We start from the raw sequence: 19,511 nt of genomic DNA, 5'->3' as shown, positions 1-19,511 counted from the left end.
ATGAAAGCCCCCTACGCATCAAACCGAGCTCACCTTCCATATTCATCTTTAATGTTCTGCTAAGATTGTTAATCGTATTCATGATGGGTTAAGATTTGAAGGTTTATTCATATATTTATTCACTCTGTCTCTCCAGGAGGGATAATGAAGTAGTATTGATTGATTGACTGACTCACAGGTCACCAGGGTTAGTGCCAAGTCTGCTATAGTGACATTATAGCGTTTTTTCTTCTCTCTTTTTACTTAAGGCTAGAAGGCAATAACCCAAGGCATCGCCATCAACAGTCCAATCCTTCAATGAAGTTATTTCATGCACAGTTGATTTTATGTAAATTGATTGACACCTTGGAGGGGTTGGGGAGGGGGGGGGGCAGTGTCTGCTTTTCACCGAGTCATAACTCTTACAGTCTCGAATGTGGGAAGAGAGAGGCAGAAAGGAGCTAAGGATTAACTGGAAGAGGGGTACAGGAGCGTAGTGCAAGAGAAGGAGGAGGATGGGAGAAGACAGAAGAAAAGAGGAGAAACATTGTGCATTGTTAACATTTACCCTTGCCCTATTCAGACAGATGAAAAAACGGCTCCAATCATACTATTTACCCCATAAATAAATTCCAAATCCAGGCGTGTTTTTAATTGCAAATGGGAGCGCACTGGGACCCTCTTCCTCCCTGAGCTTTAGGAGCTGCGCACGCCAACATCTACCTTCCCCTGGAAACCCTTGCACAGTCAATTATGGTAATGAATTGTCAATAAATATAAAAATTTAATATGGTCCTGCTTACTTTGAGTGGCAGCTAAGGACTTGCCTCCCAGACAAATGTGCTGCGGCTGCAGATATGAAGTGCACCTGAAAAAGTAGTGTGTGTGTGTGCGTGCGTGCATTTGAACGGATGGGTTGGACCAAAGACAGATGGGTTTATGGGAAATCTATCTATCTATATATCTATCTATCTGTTCTTTTTTCTTAACATGCATGTTTTTCCTTTTGCTGTATGACAGGGAACAGAGAGAGAGAAGTCAAATCTGGCAGTCGGTTGGAGGTGAACTCCCATGCTCTCTCCATATGCCCACAGCGTGTTAGAAAAAACTGTTAAACTGCAAAAACCTCCTGCCTGCAGCTGCCTTTTTTTTTTTCTTTTTTTTTTTTTACACATCCACCAGTGTCTCACACTCTGACAGACAGACCAAAGCTTTTGACTCCGTGTTGAGAGTGCGGTAGAGCTGGTATGAATAAAAAAAATCATTACGTGAAGCTCATGGTGGTGATGCATTCAGGGTACAGTCAAGTGTTGTATAGTTGCCAATCATTTTTGCAGTTTGGGATTCTAGATATGTTTTCATTGGTTGAAATAACCCTTGAATGGGCAGAGATAAGCTATGCAAAAATAACAAATTTCCAGAAGTACAAACTGAATCCAAGTGAAAAGGATACAAAAAAAATGAGACAAGGGGAAGGTAATATGTATTAAGCTGGCTAGACTAGCTAACCTAGAAGTTGCTAAGGAGTTGTAGCTATCTGGACAATGAATGCAACATCCATGAATAATGAAAAAGCCTTTTGCATTGTATCTATATGTAGACTACAGCGGTCAGAAACTCCAAAGGGTTCCTTCAATGCATAAATCTGTCTTCAGTCTGACTCACATCCCTCTCTCCCTCCTTATTTCAGGTGGACTATGCAGTGATTGCATCACAGGCGGGTGCCACCCTCAACAACCTGTTGAGCCACGCCCAGGAGCTGGTGGCCAAGCTACGCTCCCTGCAGCTGGACCAACGGGAGTTCGTCTGCCTCAAGTTCCTGGTCCTGTTCAGCCTGGGTGAGTCCCTGAAAGCTGTGAGGCTGTAAGATTATCAGGAGAGGTTCAGGTTCATGGTCCTCCTCAGCCTGAGTAGGTCTCCAAAAACCTAATGGTCCCTTTAGAGCTCTGGAACTTTTTAAGGAGCCAATGAACCAATTTAGGGAATTTAGGAATTGTACTTTTGCCTTTTGAGGAACATTTAGTAATCCTAAAGTCACTGCTCCCAAGAAACAGGGAGGGTGGGAGAGAAAGGAAATAGAAGGGAGGAGGGGCAAAGCAGGTTCCTGGTACTGGTAAAAGATCCATAGGTGGAGGGGGGGAGTGGAAAGCAGGAAAGGGAGGAAGAGGAGAGGAGGTGGGAGGGCAGGAAGGAAGGGACCAGTGGTCTGGAAGGGACAAAAGAGAAAGTGAGGGAGGAAGGAAAGAGGGGAGGTTTGGTGCTCAGACCTTTACGCACAACTGTGCAAGTTTCCTTTTATGCAAAACAAGTTTAGGTTTATGTATATGTATTTTTATCATAGGCATGTTTCCTTTTAACAATTTGCTTTCTCGTGGCAAAAGTAATAGAATAAGCATAATCTCCTCCATCAACAATATTAAAAGCAATGGAATAATAAAAGGGGTATTTTTTATCTATTTAGCTTTGGGATACAGAAACAAGCCAAGAAGTGAGCTGGTGGGGTGAGAAAAGGTGCATGAGATGGAGAGTTGGAAGTGAAGGGAAGCTTTTTTTTTTTTTAATTAATTGTTCTCTCCGACTGAATTTTGGAGGATCGGAAATGAAAGGAGGGAGTCGAAGGGGGTCGTGATCAACTGAGGACGCGAGAAGAGGGGAAGGAAGGGATGAGAAGGTGGAAATGGGAGGATGATGAAGTGGGAGGGAGTGAGAGGAAGGCACCATGAAGCATTTGGGATAGATGCTGAGGTTGGGAGGAGAGAGGGGGCATGGGATTTGGGAAGGGAGGGAAGTGGAGGGATAAGTAGCCAAATGAGTTAAGGGACGAAGAGAAGGGGGTACGCTGATGTGTGTGCATGTGTGCGCGTGTGTGTCTTCTCCACTCTCTAAGCCGAGGTCAGACATTGCCAGGAGACTGTCATCTCTGTCTCTTTCCTAACAAGTCTGCAACAAATGGCCTCTGAGGAATACACACACACACACGCACACACACACACACACACACACACACACACACACACACACACAGACACACTCCACCAAACCTACTTTAACATCCTCCACTACTAAAGGCAATGATGTTGAGGCAGCTTCGCTCAACCTGGCCTCTCTATGGCACTGAGAGCAACAGTGGCATACATATAGCATGATGAATATTTACCTCATCCTTACCTACCCCTCCCTCCATCCATCTGTAAACCACAAGGGTCACACTTTCACTTGTCTGCCTCCTCTAAACAAAGAAAGAGGGAGTAATGAACTGCTCGGCAAAAGCGCACACACACACCGTACACACAGAGGTGATCAGGCAGGATTAATGTTTGTGTTAGTGGTGTTTGTGGTACAGCGAAGTAAGAGGGAGGGATGGGGAGGCTTGCAGCATGCTTTTGGTGTGTGTGTGTGTGTGTGGCGGGGGTTGATGCTGGGGCTCAGGGTCTAAATAATTTGGCAGAAACATCATCCATAATGAAAGGCTCACCTGAGGGATGTGTATCGCCCCCGGCAGTGCCTGTTCTCCAGCGTGCCCAGGCCTCCCGCAAAAGAAGCCCGACGCAGACGTCGTAGAGCTGGCTGAGGGGATCGGTGTGTTGGAGGAGGGGATGGTGAGGGGCGGGAGGGGGCTTGAGTCATGTAAAGCCGGGAGATTTAGAATAGATCAGATTAATATCACACACAGCTGCACAGAGATGTGTGTGTGTGTGTGTGATTGGCTGTTAGAAGGCGGAGGTATGTACATTTACCTGGGGGAAAGGGCATGACGTGCCTGGCAATGAGAGAGCAGGTGTGTGTTCATGCATCTGTGTGTATTTTCACACAGCTGCTTTTGAGGCAGGGCCAATTAATAAGGATTGTAGTGAAATGAGGCATGAAAGTAGCTCTGCACCGACTGCTGAACTAAGAGGCCGGACTCTCCCGCTTTATAAGCTTCATTTCATCTGCAGCTCTGGTCACTGTCCTCTCTTATGCCGCCACCGCGCTAATAGCATCGCTTGCACCACTACTACAACTGTCTCATGGAGGCTCTCTCTCTCTCCATCTCTCTCTCTCTCTCTCTCTCTCTCTCTCTCTCTCTCTCTCTCTCTCTCCATCTCTCCTTCTGTGAATGGACAATCAGTCACCTCCTCCCCACCAGAGGAGCTCTTAGTTAAGCCAGTTGTCAATAACGACGGGGATATAGGCGTCACTCCAGTTGAGAGGAGACACTTGTCCTGATCTGTTGGTGTGCTTGTTCTCAGGGTTAGACAGGCCTCTTTTTAAATTAAATTTTTATATTCTCTCTCTCTCTCTCTCTCTCTCTCTCTCTCTCTCTCTCTCTCTCTCTCTCTGCTCATCTCTCTGTCCCGTCACTCTTTGCTTGTCTAAAGTGAAGCCTTTCACCCTCTATCAAGGAGGAGATTATCACTCTGAGAGCATTGATCTCTTAAGTGTCGGTAAGTCTTTGAGCAATGAGTGTGTTGGCACTGAGCAGCAGGCACACACATCGGCAGGGAGAGAGAGTGAGTGCTGCCGGGGTCAGAGTTCAGTAAAGGATTACTACTAGTTGTTGTACGGTGTCAGAACACTGTTAATGGACCTTTGATTTCCTTTAAAAGGCTTAAAGGCCTTATAGAAAGACTGACAGTTTGTTTTATATTCGACCAGGTGACATGGAGGCCCAGAGGTGAGAACATGGAGGAAAAACAGTCTCCTCTTTCCACTTTAGGCAGAATTCTCCCTATCCCTAAAATGAATGAGTTCAGTGATGTTGTGCTGCTTGAAATCTGCTTAAATCCCCCCAAAAGAGAGAGAGAAAAAGCTAAGTATGTCTGATACATGGCTTCCTTACTGGCAAAGCAGACGCAGTGACAGAGGTGAGACAGTGTTCAGCCAGCAACCAGTTAACCCAGCACTACAGGTCAGACCCCGTCACATGTAATTAGGTGAGACAGGCGCTGCCAGTCCTTGTCAGCTGAGAGGAGAACCAGAGGAGCTGCCAGACCAGCATGGGGTGGTAAACGCTCCCAGCAGAGAGCGCAGATTTGTGGACATGCAGCTCTAAATAATTCTCCCATATTGAAGCCTTTAGGAGGAACAAAGTCAGTGAAAAGCTGATAAACTGAGGTTCATGTTAGATTCCCCTGCAGTGACGGTTTATTTAAATAAAGTCACATTGTCGGTACTGTTAACTAAGAAAACTTCATTTCCAAGTGTTCCCTCTTAAGTTACTTTAAGTGTAAGAATAGGGAAAAACAAAAACTGTATTATTCATTACTTTTTCAGTACTGTAAGTGATTCCATCTTTAGCCTGGAACCCCAAACTCTGTGATCACACTGATCCATAATGACATGTTTATTTGAGCTATATCATTTCAGTGTCAAGTGAGGCTGGAACAGATGATTATTGATTATTCTGATGATTTTTTCAATTCATTGATTAATCGTTTGGTCCAAAACATGTCAGGAAAAATAAATAATGGCCATGAGGATTTTAAAACCCCTGAGCTGATGTATTCAGATTACTTGCTTTGTTCAACAAACAGTCCAGCACCCAGAGGTATCCAAGAAAGTCAAGAAATCAAGAAATCAATGAATAGAATAATAGTTGCAGCTCTTGTATCATATGTCTTCTTGTATGCCCTGAACACACGGATAGAAAATTACCTACATATTCCCATCAGCCTTTAGTGCACATTCAATACCTGAGGACATTATTCACTGTTGATTTTTCAACCAATTTGCATGTCACAATGCAAAAATTCACAATATAAACTCAGTTAATACAATAAAATAAATATACAAAAAGCGAAGAAATGATGTGTAACAGCGACTCTTCATTATTCCAGCTCACTGATCAGAAATCAGTAGTGCTGTCCATTCATAAGAAACCAAGACAGCCAGTGATTCAAGAGCTGCCTCAGCACCACATTAGCTGTCTGTCAAGTGATTAGTCAGGATCTGAGGTTGGAGTTTGGAGACACCCACCTATCCATCCCTCCTGCCCCCCCTCCCTCACCATCCATCCAGCCCCTCTGCATTGTCTCGTCTCTCATTGCTCTGTCCTCTCTCTTTTTTTCACATCCATCTTCGTATGCCTCGATCTATCACAGCTCCATCCTCACATCTACCTCCATCGCCTCTCCGTTTATCTTCGCTGCTATGCGAACCGGCGGTTTATCTCTTTTCCTCCTTCCCTCAACTTTTCCTCCACCCCTTTCCTTTCTTAAAATGTCTTACCTAAAGTCATTTAACAACAGTGTTGACTACAGTTTAACTACAGTGTTACTTAACTGAGATGTTGACATTTTTTTGTGACATGACTGGTGTGAGTTATTATTAAGGTGTTATAACATATATGTTGTAGACATCCATTCTGTAAAAATATTGAAATAAGGTCAATTCTATTGCAAACAAGTGAGATTTTGCCACAGAAACATTTCACAAATGACTCAAGATTTCCCATCTTCCCTTATTGCTTTAACCCACCTCTCCGTTTACCTTTCTCTTCCCACACTTCATCAACCCCCACACCTCCCAGGCTCCTGTGCGAGGATGCGTCTCTCATTAGCATGTTTAGCGCACCACACACTGAAGGCAGACTTTTTCTGTTTTGTGCAGCGCGAGGTCAGACACCAATCTGCTGACAACCACGCAAACACAGCAAACGTGATTAACCTTGATGAAAAAAGACGAGTCTTCTCTCTCTCTCTCTCTCTCTCTCTCTCTCTCTCTCTCTCTCTCTCTCTCTCTCGAAATCTCTATCATATTTGTCTCTTCACACAATGAGAGAAAAAAACCAACATAATTCCCAGACAGGTACGTCCTAATTAAGCAACAGCCGAGGCTGCTCAGAATCAATGCCCTGATCCTTGGCCAGCGAGCAAGGGAGCTGGCTAATTCATGCACACCACCCTCCCTCTCCCTCCATAAAGCCTGGCAAATATTCATTTCCTAAAATGAACCGAATCATTTAGAATTCGGTCGGGGATTGATTAACATCAAGAGGCAGCGACGGTTCAATATTTATACCCATTGAGACAGATGTAGGGGCCAAATAATGGAGCATAAAACCGAAACAACGCTTTACGGCTTCATTAAAAGCAGCATAATAGGGACTTTTTTTGTGCTGCTTGCTGTGTGGGACCCAAGCTTTTTGCTGGGCTATAGGTCAACAGAGTGGAATCATCAGCTGTACTTTGACCTGAGCAATGCATGTATAAGGGCACGGTGAGTGTGTGTTGAGTGTGGGTTGTGTATGGGAAGCCTTGACTCAACCTGAAACGTGACCGGCTTTTCCTGCTCTCAAAGGGGACCAGGAAACGTCAGCATCAGCCAGTAAAGCATTTATTTTCCAGAAGTGAGGCTGTGTTGCTGAACGGGAACACGGCTAAAATGACAGACATGATGTAACTTAATCAAGCGTAGAACAAACAAAAAGCACGAGTCCTTATGAGGACTTTATTACAGGTAAAACACTGTTTTGATCTACGCTGAAGTCACATCAGGCTTGAAGTGGCCACATTTGGTTTGCAGACATGTGACACGTTAAAGCTCATATGCAGTTTTAATTTTTGCTCAGTTCATGAGAAAAGACAGATACTGAGCGGTGGCACAAATCATGTTTCATGGTGTGTGTGTGTGCGGGTGTGCAGCCCCCTATGCTTGACAAATGTTTGTGTGTCCCACAAATTACAGACTCAGTGACTGGATTGGTGCAACGACAGCAGTAATGGAAAATACAGTAGTGGTGATTTCAGTGGGGCTGAGACAATAAATGTATGTATAAGGTTCATAAAGTGCAATCCATGCACAGAGCGACCGCATCTAGTGCTTTTTCATCACTCCGATTTCAAACTTGGAGAAGTGCTCGGCAAACGCGCGCTGATTGAAAAGTATTGGACTCTCATCTTTCAAACAAATTTTTTTTTTTTTTTTTTGCCCCCATCAGCTGCCATCAAGGCATCAATGTGGCCCAGAAAACAAACAAATAAAATTTGCTGAAACTTTGTCCCCGACAAAAGAGGCAAACCCAGCTAATCATGTTTGAGTGTCCCAACTTTTCTTTCAATTTCTTTCATCTTGATCAGGAGTAGGTGGGAGTGTGCCCTAAAGCAATGAACCTAATACTTCTGCCTATTTTCTGTCAATTTTAGCCTAAGAAATCTAACATGGCGTGCAGTCGCCTCCTGACGCCGGCCGCCACTTTGTAGGGAATTCCACGTAATGAGGCTGCCTAAAAGGCTTTCAGACTTTATCAAGCAATAAAAGCTCCAGGTCTCCAGTCCGCCACTATTACCTGGCAATACTGCAGGCTGTTGTCATTAAGCAGCAGTTGTGGTGAGTTGTGTGGTGGCGGGGGATATTCTCACCCTTGACCAGACTCCCCCTTTAGCCTCAGCCTTATATCTCGCCAGAGATAGGTTACAGTTTCCTGATGGATTTTGACATTTCCCAGATTATCTCCAAAGTATCTCTCCGATTTACAGCTCAGGCTTCTCTTTTTAGGTCTTATCACATTCTTACAACTGGAGTGATTTATATTGTGATTATGTTGACACTGTTCTTTATCTGGTTTCAGGCAAGGCCAGTTATCAGCGAGTAAAGCAACATAATGGTGGGTGGGGGGTTGTTTAAATGGGGATTTGTAAATTGACAGACCCCAGTATTAAACACTTAAGTGATAAATAAGCGATAAGACAGAAAGCCACATCATTATTGTTCTCCATGGCCTTGCTTGTTGATAAAGAGCATAGTCTACTAATGAGTCCTAAGGATGGTAACATAAACATAGTTATGGGCCTTAAATACTCAAGTAAACAATAAAATAAGTCAATCAGAGGGCTCCTGCAATAGTGTGGGCCAACAGAGTGGCAATGCAGTAGCAAATTCTCTCACCGTCTACCGGTAGTGTTACAAGAGTAGTAATCCCTTAATGAATTTCAACACTGTCCACACCCAGCAACAGTCAGCACACGTGCAGCCCAGCACTGCACTCCTAGCCGAATATGGTGACATCTGCACGGTGGCAGCAGGATTTAATACACACTTTAACTCACTGCCCCACCAAAGCAATACAGGACACATCCCCTAAACTTCTGCTTCCCTCCATCAATACACTCGCTAACTACCGTAGCAGTGAGTACAACCAGACAAATGCTCCTGTAAAAGTTTTTTTCACTAAAGAAAAAACCTTTTCCTCCCCTCTACCTCTTCCTCGGCTCCTCTCCTGCACTCCCATGTGGGGTGATTTAAGACGGGCAAGCTATGGAGAAACTGTTGCCCTCCATCTCTCCCCTCCTCCCTCCTTCTCATTCTCCCTCTCCTTTGGCCTTATTACAGGCTGTCAGTTTATTATAAAACATTAGGAAAGCAGAGGGACACTTGCAGTTACTGTCCTATCGATCGGCAGGGATAGATTCTGTGATTTAGAGTCAGCCTCTGCTCGCGCCCTCCACATTCTCGGTCTCCTATTAAGGCACCAGCGCTTTGCTTTGGCTATTGATGTCTCAACATTAACAGTTACAAGCTGCTACAGAAAATCAATGTTCAACTTTTATTACCGACTGCATAACGCAGAGGACCTCCCGCCAGCTGGTACTTAGCAGTCAAAAGGAGGCGCGGATGGTCCACCCAGCACGTCAGTTGTTTTCTAAGTGATATCTGCAGTAATATCAATCATATGTACAGCATATAGGGGCTTTCAGGGGCCAGTCGAGAGCTTAGGGGTACAGCATAGAAGGTGTACCTTCCCCGCAGGTGAACCAAACAAATTAGCATATGCTTGCAAAATCAGTCTATGTGCTTGACTTGAAAGTGTGAATGTAAGGTGAGCAGGAACGTTTTATCTAAAATTCTCACCCTTTTTTTTCCACGTATACAAAGCGGCAAACAGAACTGAATCTCTTTGAACAACACAGTCAACACACCTCCAGAAACCTGCCACAAAAACACATACAGCACACCACCTAACTGTCATCAAGCTAAAATACGATCGATCCCTCCAACCACCACCACCGACCAGCCATCCATCCATCATCAGCATCAACCTGGATGTGTGTGTGTGTGTGTGTGTGTTGTAACCCAGGTAGGGTGGATCTACAGCGGCTCAGGCCTCTCAAACATTTATGAGGGGCTACTGAGCAACGGTACGGCAACCCTTCTGGGACAAACAGCCCCCGGTCCTGTACTCTCAGTCCCGATCAATGGAACTGAAGTTCATTACACACACTTTTCTGCCGAACGGCGGCAACTGATTTTTTTTTTTTACCCCCTCTCCACCCCCAATCGTCGAGCAGCCCACCGCTGGGGCTGCATTACACTTGCTTGTTTACGTGACTGCGTGTACGGGGGGAGACGGGGGCAAGGAGTGCGTACCAGTGTGCATTTGTGTGTGGAGTATGTGTGTGTGAACAGGGGTTACTCCCAGTGGCCAGAGCTTGAGGTTATCATTATGTACAGGTTGGTCCGCTGCAATGCTAATGCTAATGCATTCTCAGTGGCCGCCGCTCGGGTCCCAGCGCTGTGCTAGCTAGGTTGCTATTCCTCTCCAATTAAAGGCTGAGGGATGTGTGTTTGGAGTAGGGAGGACAGGCCTGGGCTATCCAAGGCCCTGCGGAGAACAGGCTCACATTAGTCGAGGAAAACAGACTCAGAGAACAAATTGTGCATACGTTGGAGTGCTACGGAAAATCTCACACTTGATTTGAATGATTTGTTGACTGGAGATCATCTATTCCCTGGCTGTGATTTCATGCAGCTTAATAAATCGTTTAGAAGACTTACTTAGTGTTATTCAACATCACGTTACCTTACTGTTATCTCACTGCCCCAGCTGGCTTCGGGCTACCGTATCGGTGCGACCTACAGTTAAATTTGGTCAAGGTGGACAGTAGCCATTTTATTGTCTTGAGTCAAAAAGCATGATCTCCAGAGGATTGCAAAGGAAGACAAACTGTCAACAAATCTGAGCTGATTCTTGCGATCGAAAGAGCATCAGTGCTCTGCTCACAAGCTGTAGATTTTACAGCCGCGCTGCAACATGAAGACTGTGTGTCTGTGGTTTGCAGTGTTACATGACAGCAGGGAAAGAACAACTGCCACCGTCATGCAGCGTATTGATCAGACCGCCTGCTTCGACCTTACTTAAACATTACATACAGTAGCAGCAAAGACTTACACAACCCTCCCCACGGAAATTTCTTCGCCACCAACCTTTCTCGGTTGTTTTATCTTGCTCTCGTGCACTCTAGGAAGCCTTTGCTGACACACACACACAAATAATATGTGCACAAATAGACACACACAGATACAGTATATACTGTATACATACATACATAAATATATATATGAATGTAAATGTGCTGTACATGTAACACACACAGGTAAACACAAAGACCGTAGGATTCAGTTAAGAGTGGTGGTGGTGAGGCCCCTCACTGTCTAAGCGTGTCGCAGGTCAAATGTTCAAAAATACACACAAATGCAATCAGGTGGACCCTCAGCTTTACACACTCGCCTTGTCAATTATTTGTAAATGTGAATGGTAAATGTGAAATAGTGCTGCAACTGTTGTTCCTGCGGCAAAGACAAATCTTTATGACAGGACATTTATAGGCGCTGCAGCTCATGATGTGTCATTAGTGTTACTCATTGGACACAACACAAGAAAGTGGAATGAACTCGGAGGTGTAATGGCTGAGCAAGATAAGAGGTTTGACGCACTAAGTGGAGTGACTTAACGTCCATTTAGGATGCCGCTGTAACTGCTGAGCCTCACTTTGCAGTTTTAGACTCGCTGATTTCCGAGTGTACCATTGCAAGCGTGCAAGCTTCCACGTGGCGATTTGAGTAGAAGTAAAAATAATCTTCTATATTCACCTACCGCCCTGATATCTCAAATGGAGCTCAGTGGCATCGCAGTACTGCCCGGCATGTGGATTGTCAACCATTGTGCTCCTGTGCGAATGTGTACGGTGCAGAGGCATGTGTTTAAACTATGGCGGCGGTAAGCTATATGGTAGTCAGGTGGCTGCTATAAGATGATACACCCTCCCTGCCTTGCTCTTTGAGCTTCTGTGGGTGTGGGTGTTTGTGTGTGTGTGTGTGTGTGTGTCTGGACAATGTGGTTACAAGATACTCCTGGCAGGGCAGAGAACAGCGGAGCTTTACGGTGATGTGTGTGTGCATGCTGTGGCGTGTGTGTGTGTGTAACCAGAGACAGTGATTAAATGTTTTAAAGCACAGATGATCCAACAGGTGCTCTGGCTCGCTGTCTCTTGTTCTTCCACCCTCTCTCTCTCTCTCTCTTTCTCTCTCTCTCTATGCTGAGCCCCCACCCACTCTGTGACCCCCCCCCAACACGAACCATCACAGCTCCTTTCTCGTCTGTTCGTTCTTGTCCTGAAGGATATTTTAAGCCACAAAGCCCTGTGAGTGCACTGTCTTACACATAAAGACACACACGTTGAGCATAGCTATTCCTTGTACTGCATTAAAAAAGTGTAGTGTAGTGCAGTGGAAACCTTTAGAGCTGCTGGCAACTGTTAGAAACAAGGGTCAGAGAGCCAACATGTGTTGAAACACAAGAGGGCATTAATCAATCACACGCACACAAATCTACAGTACACACACATTTATCATCAGAAAATAATGTTGTGTAATGTAACGGAATATTCCTGGGCACTGGCAGACGTTTGTCATGCCAGCTCTTGGCCTGTACACGCTGCCTTAGAGCATGAAGTTGCACTTTAGTGCCACCTGGCACTGATATCCACAGCTACTGTTGGCAATACACCATAAGCCTGTAAATTCAGTGCTCGGTGATGAAAAGTTTTTGTCTGTTACATGGACAGTAAACTCAACAACCTCAATATGAAGCCTTACAACAGCCCACAACTAGGATATGATAAAAAAGAATAAACAGGTAGCCATAAAGGTAATCATAAAAAGAGAGCAGCCACCTAAAGATGAGTTTGACAGTATTTCTTTTTTTTTTTTTTAAGGCATGAGTGTTCATTTTCCCAGCACCACTGTGAACACAGGCTGGTTTCTTTCTAATTGGTGCAGTTAGCATCCCATGAATCCTCAGGGTGGTAAACATCCAGGATCTTTTCTTGTTTTTTCTCCTCTTGTTCTATTATTTTTGGAATTTTACTTTTGCAGTTAGAAACTATGCAGCACATGTACTGGAGGACATAAAAGCGCACACTGAAACAGGCCCATTTTGTCTCTAAAAATTCTTCCAATAAAACCGGTAAAACACTGAAACCACAGTGGGTGCAGAACACAAACAGCCACCCACAACCGCAGACAAACACACGCCACAATATCTTTTTTATTAAACAAGCGTCTTGGTGGTTTATCCTCACAATCACTCATTTCCTCCTCTTTCCTTGTATTGTGCATCTGAAAGTCCGGACATTTGGTGCAGCAGAAACATTTAGTAAAACCCTTGTTCTCTAAATCAAGTCCAGCTTTTGAGTGGCAGTGTGCAAACATGTCATCTTACATTAGCCCTGAGGGGGGAGGAGAGCCCAGCGACCACCATCCAATACTTTGGAATAAATTAAACCTCAATTTGCACTTAAGTTGACTCCACTTGTCACATGACTGGGGCCGAAAATCACACAGAGAACAAAGAAGTTAAAATACGGTGTGGAAAACATGCAGCACACTCGTTCTTTAGTCCGCACTCTACCTGCTGGCTTCCATCATCAAATGAGAACGAAGCAAAAGAGGAGGGAGAGAATCGTGGGGTAGATGTAAAATGAGAGTGCTGGAGAGAGGAAGGAGTGCGAGAGTGTGTGTGGGGGGGGCAGGGGGGGAAATGACGCTATGGATTAACTGTCCTTCATGCTGAAAATATACATCCCCAGGCGCTTGGCACTGAATTATTAATTCAAATTTGTCAGAGAAAGAATGAGAGAAATCTATTGACGAGGAGACGGGCCCTTTAATGGTCTCATTAAAGGGGAGGCTTCCCACACCAGGCACCTTCTGTACTGCTGCAGGAGTTTTCGGGGCAGTGGAGGTTTGGAGGGGGGTACTTGACCCCCCAATGATTTTCTGTCACTTTATCATAAACAAGAAAGGTTGACATGCCCCTCCACTCCCCGCGCCCTCCCCTCCACCACCAAACAAACCCTGTGTGTAATTAGCCAAGGGGTGCAAAAGTGCACTGAATGTAAACGAGGTTCATACGCACACTTTGATACAGGCGGCAGCGACACACACACACACACACACACACACACACACACACACACACACACACACACATTAGATGCTGCGGTTGCTTCTGCTGTTGCTGAAAGGTACAAATGAAGTGAGAGGTGAAGTCCAGAGGAGCCTCACTTCACAGGTACAGCCATATTGATTTCTAATTCATTAGAATTGTATTTCTTTCCATTCCGCCTGCTCCATAGATCATTTCCTCAGATTACACCAACTGCGGCGACTTTTCGTCCAGATCGTTGTCCATTAGATTCGAGGCTGTCAGTCAAGCGTTAGCGTCCTTAGCTGCATATAGCTACATGACTGGGAGCTGTTGTGGTGAGGGGGGGTTAACATTAGGAAGGTGAGAGAGCAGGGACCTGTGGTTGCGGCGCGTCGTCCGAGGTCGGCTCATTGAAAGGCATTTGGGTCTGCCTGCGGGGGGGGGGGGGGGGGACTAGAAGAAGGGGGCAATGGGGGGGTTGCAAGAGGGACCACAGAGGGCTAAGCACTAGGTTCATTGCTGATTCAAGTCTCTCAGTATCCCTCTGGCAAATGGATTTTCATAATGCTGAGACAATGTGATTTTTTCTCCCCAGCAATAAGACTTTTATCCCAGTGAGTCCGCAGCATGTCAGAAATGAACAAGAGCAAATGGGGCCCATTGACAAAAGTATTTTAAGCTACATTACAGAACTAGAGAGATGATTTTAACAATTTAACCAGTAAAAGTTTTTTGGAGTGTGAGTGTACTTTGGCACTAATTTTTGCCTCACGAACTGTCAGCTCATTGGTTTATCTCCGATCACAACATGTGCAGTAGTATAAGTGAATGTACATTAGGGTAACAAGTAAGGATTATTTTAATTATTTATTAGCATAGCAATCTTTTTTTTTTTTTTTTTTTGATAAACTGATGAATCATTTAGCCTAAAACATGCCTGAAAATGCCTATCACAAGTCCCCAGAGCCCACATTTACATTTTTTAACTACTTATGTCTCTTTGATGCATATTCCTACTGATATTGTCCTTCCTGGCTGTGTCCATCTGCTCAAAGCCTCAAAGTCCATAATAACAGAGCCACAGACAGGACCAGCTGATACAGGATGTAAATTTGTTTTCCCCTTCACCTCAGGATAAATCCCCAGCACCTTCCAGCCAGCATAGGCAATGAGAGAAGCTTGTCTCCTTCCTGCTCGGAGCGCCTTTTCTCTTGTTTATTTTATCGGACCTAAGGCACTTTTCCTTTCCTCTCAATATCTCTCGACCTCTCTCCATCGCCCCGCCGAGCCCGCCAACCCGTCCTTGGGCGACAGTACTGAACTAGCTGCTACCTGTTTAGCTAAACAACAATAGCAATGTTGTCGGCAGAGGTTTAGATTTGACTTAATATATCCCCAACTGGACCGTACCTACTTAATTCTCTTTCACAGCCGCATGGCGTTTGGCCCCCTGAGTGGCTAAAGGGAGGGTTTGATGAGTCGGTGGGCAAATTGAGCCTTCATGCTTTATTCTGACACGCTGACAATAACCCATCCCCATTGGTGGCCTGTTTCCAGAGCCAGGAACTGTGAGACAGTTGTTATTATGCATTGTTAGCGCAGACGATATTTGGCCTCCGGACATAAGACTCTACGTTAGCTTGAGGGCATGTAGCAACAGTATGTTACTGTATGCCGATGAAATAAGGGGTCACTTTTCAAGATGACGGGTCACTGTTCGGTGCTTAATGAGGCCTTTGTTAAATGAGTAAAAAGTTAATGAGTGCAAAGGATACTTCCTGATATCCTTTCACTGCATTAGATACAGAAGAAAAGATAAAAAATTAACTATTGCCTACAGGTGCTCTATAGGCTCAAATAAAACTGTCAGCCAAGCGGTGTATGTTAAGTTGCTGTTGCTATAATAAAGATATGAAAAATGTGGAGAGGCAGTAAAACGAAAATGTATTCTTGTCACATGAAAACGATCACACAAAACTGACTGTGGATGAGGCGTTTCAGTGTTAACCCTAACCTAACCCCATTTTATAGCCTAAGGGCGCCAGTATGCTCCAACCAAAGTGCTCGTTGGATGGTCGAACAGCATGCGAACCCTCTAACCCCTGCAGCTTTCTGACATCAGAATACATACACATATATATCTGGAGATTATAATCCGATAAGTGAGCTCGCTTCTCGCAGTGATTGGAGAGCAGAAGTGTGAAAGTAAGCCAGGTTTGAACTTTCCTCGCTCTTTTTTTCTTATTTATAACTTTATAACTATATAGATTTGTTACTTTTGGATGTACAAATGAGTGCAGCACTACAAATGCAGGTCAGGAGAGTCTGTCTGAAAGTGTGCGCCTTTATGCTGAATGATTGTGTTTCACTCCACACTATGACAGATGGCTTTGTAGCCTGCCTTCGAGCAATCGAAAAGGCTATAATAACCACTTTTACCAACACAACACGTACACAAATGCTGTCTCTTCTGAGTATACAGCCACCTTAACCCCCAGACAGTCATGTTTTGCAGCGTGTAGCAGTGCTTGTCTCCACTTCAAGTTAATGTTACAACGATAAATGAATCCATTGAGCTTATACATGCTCCTCTTGTATCCTGTGATAAGATACTTATAATACTAGTTATCATCTTAGCCTTTGGTATATCAAGTCTGAAAGACCCTCCATTAAATGTTAAGGAGCACACAACTCCAGCTTTTTTCTCTCGCCTCTAACGTGGAGGCGTCGTATCGGAGAAAGGCGAATTCCCCAAATGGGACTTGAAGGAAAACAAGGAAGCGGAGAGCTCCAGGGAGCAGGGAAACTTGTTTGCTGGCAAGCATAGATAGATGAGGTCTGAAATACTCTAATGGGGAAGCAGAACCTCCTGTAGAGGAAAAACACACACACACGCACTTCCACGTGAAACGCTGTCAGTGGAGCATTGACGGGAGCTGAGTGTGTGTGGAGCTGTGGTGTTTGTGTTCTTCATGACTTTATGCTGGTGTGAGGGTAAAAGATCCATCGGAGCAATGCACCACAACTCAAATAATAACCCACTTAAGTGATACCATTAACCACGCGGCCATCGCCCCTTGCCCCATGAACCTTATTTGCTTTGATTGCCCCTGCTGCCCTGTTTTTTAACACCACACTCATGCACAAACACACAGCCACATTCTCCCAGTGAACATGTAGCTCTACATGTTGCTTATTGTAGGCAGGCCTCACTTGATCCTTTCAACCCACCCAAAGTTAAAGGTTACTGGGTTCTCGTCTTTCAACGCCCCTGCCTCTGATTGGAGCCAAGCCGCGAGGCAGATTGATAATGAATAAAGTAGCAGTGGACAGACTTGATAACAATCCAGTAGGGTGCAATAAAGAGGACTTGGCCTGGACATGGGATCAACTCCTCGCTCTTTGAAGCACCGCTGCCATAGTAAAAGGTGCTTCAGCTTTGATAGGCTCGTATACACGCCTGTGAAAGTCCATATTGGGAGAGCCGAGCCTCTAATTTCCACCTATAGAGGAAGTGACCAGTTTGTCTTTGACTCAAGTTTAATTGGCCAACTTTACTGACAGCACTTGACTCAATAACCGTTTATGGTCCAAGAGTTTTATGTGTTGTTTTTGGATGCGGCAGGAAGCTCAGGTTGTGAAGTTTTGAAAGGCACAGTGAAGTGGCAGCATGTGACTGAGAGGTTTATTGATCAGAGAGCGTAAGGTGAGAGACCACGGCGTTATTTCGTCATGTTTCGTTCATAGTATATCTTGGAAAAAGGTGATAGTTTGATGAGGAAATGGTGTGATGGAAAATAAAGGTGTGGAGGGGGTCAAAGGTTTGTCTCACTCTTAGTGAGAAGTGAAAGAGGTTTTTTTTTTGTTTTTTTTTTTAGAAAACATGACCTCACCTTTATCTTAACACAGTGTTTTATCTTAACAAAAGTTGTTTTAAGCACACAGCGGCACGCAGGAAATCATTTAGAAAACATTTGTGCAAAATGTAAATTTTTGTTATATATTTTTTAACAAAACTGTATGTTTGAAGTGGAAAAAAGATGATGGAAAGTAAAGGAAGTAAAGGGTTTGTGCAGGTCAATTCCCAACTCATACCACAAACTGTTTTTTTTTTCTTTTTTTAATCCCTACCAGAACTTTAGCACTTTTTTTTTTTTTGTCTTAACGCACGATGTTCTGTGATTAATCGAAGCAGATAAAACTTAACTTATCATTTGGCAAATCATTGTGCATAACACATAATCTGCCTTTCTGATCTTTTTCCTTTCATTTTTTCCATTATTAGTATTTTTTTAATTACGTTTTGGCCTTCACATGGATGTATAGATGCATAAGCTCTCATCTGTACTGAGCACTGTGATGCCTGTTTGCTTTTGCAGAGAATGTTGAACTTTGACACCCAGTGATGTTTTTGAGTGTTTTCACATCACAGTGTCCACTCGGTGAGGCATTATTAAGATCAGAGTGAGCTAATGGAGCGAGTATTTGCATGAGTGAATGTGCAAATGCTGTGTTTGTGTGTGTGTGTGTGTGTGTGTGTGTGTGTGCGTCCCTAGAGCAGGTTGATAGTAAGGGGCAGTGAAAGAGCAAAGAAAAGCACATGCGGACACACACACACACACACACACACACACACACACACACACATACACACATACTCATAGCACCGAGCAGATCTAGTCTAATTAAAACGCACAGCGGTGATTTCAGGGGCTCTGAGAAAGAGAGAATGAGTGTGTGTGTGTGTGTGTGTGTGTGTGTGTGTGTGTGTGTTTTTGCATTAGGTCGCTGGCTTCAGCATGATCGCCCGTCAAATGAAACAATGTATTCTGCGGGACCTCAGGGTTTCCATTTGAGTATTCAGACGCAGCGCTGCAACGAACTGTGGCTGTTTTATGTGAAAAAAAGTTGATAATTAGTCCCACAGTGACTGAACAATGAGATGGAGAGAGAAGGGGGGGGGGGGGGGGGGGCATTGAAGGAAGAGGAGACAGCGCTTAGCACACTTAATGCTCCGACCTGACACTGTCTGGGAATCATTGATCAATTGTTGATTTTTTTTTTTTAATTTCCCCCCAAACCCTTTTCACTCCTTCATCATACCTCCTGCCGCTCAATGATCAGTAAATTAGAATCAATCCAGTTGTCTGATTTGATTCGCAGCAACATTAAGAAACATTTCTCATCAACCTGAGCGCTTTTTGTCTGGTTCTTCACTTGCCCACTGGTTTTGGAAACGGGACTAGATATCAAACTACTGTCATTTGTGCTTTTTCTCTTTTTCTTTTTTGGAAACCCTCATTCATTATTTTTTCAAAAGGGGCTCTGGTAATAATTAGCAATT

The 19,511-nt window shown here is 44.4% G+C and overlaps 1 protein-coding gene across 3 annotated transcripts in view; it reads left to right on the top strand.

Moving 5' to 3' along the window:
• The window catches only part of nr5a2 (nuclear receptor subfamily 5, group A, member 2), a 69,815-nt gene that overhangs the window by 44,062 nt on the left and 6,242 nt on the right, over positions 1-19,511 (top strand). For all 3 annotated transcript variants that reach the window (XM_076727201.1, XM_076727202.1, XM_076727203.1), the window contains one exon: positions 1,670-1,817. In XM_076727201.1, coding sequence (XP_076583316.1) covers positions 1,670-1,817 — 148 coding nt within the window. The remainder of the gene's footprint in view (positions 1-1,669; positions 1,818-19,511) is intronic.

This window comes from Chaetodon auriga, chromosome 3 (genome assembly GCF_051107435.1).
Source record: "Chaetodon auriga isolate fChaAug3 chromosome 3, fChaAug3.hap1, whole genome shotgun sequence".
Taxonomy (NCBI): domain Eukaryota; kingdom Metazoa; phylum Chordata; class Actinopteri; order Chaetodontiformes; family Chaetodontidae; genus Chaetodon; species Chaetodon auriga.
Note: the sequence above shows the minus strand (reverse complement) of the source record. Positions and strands in the feature narration are given on the sequence as shown.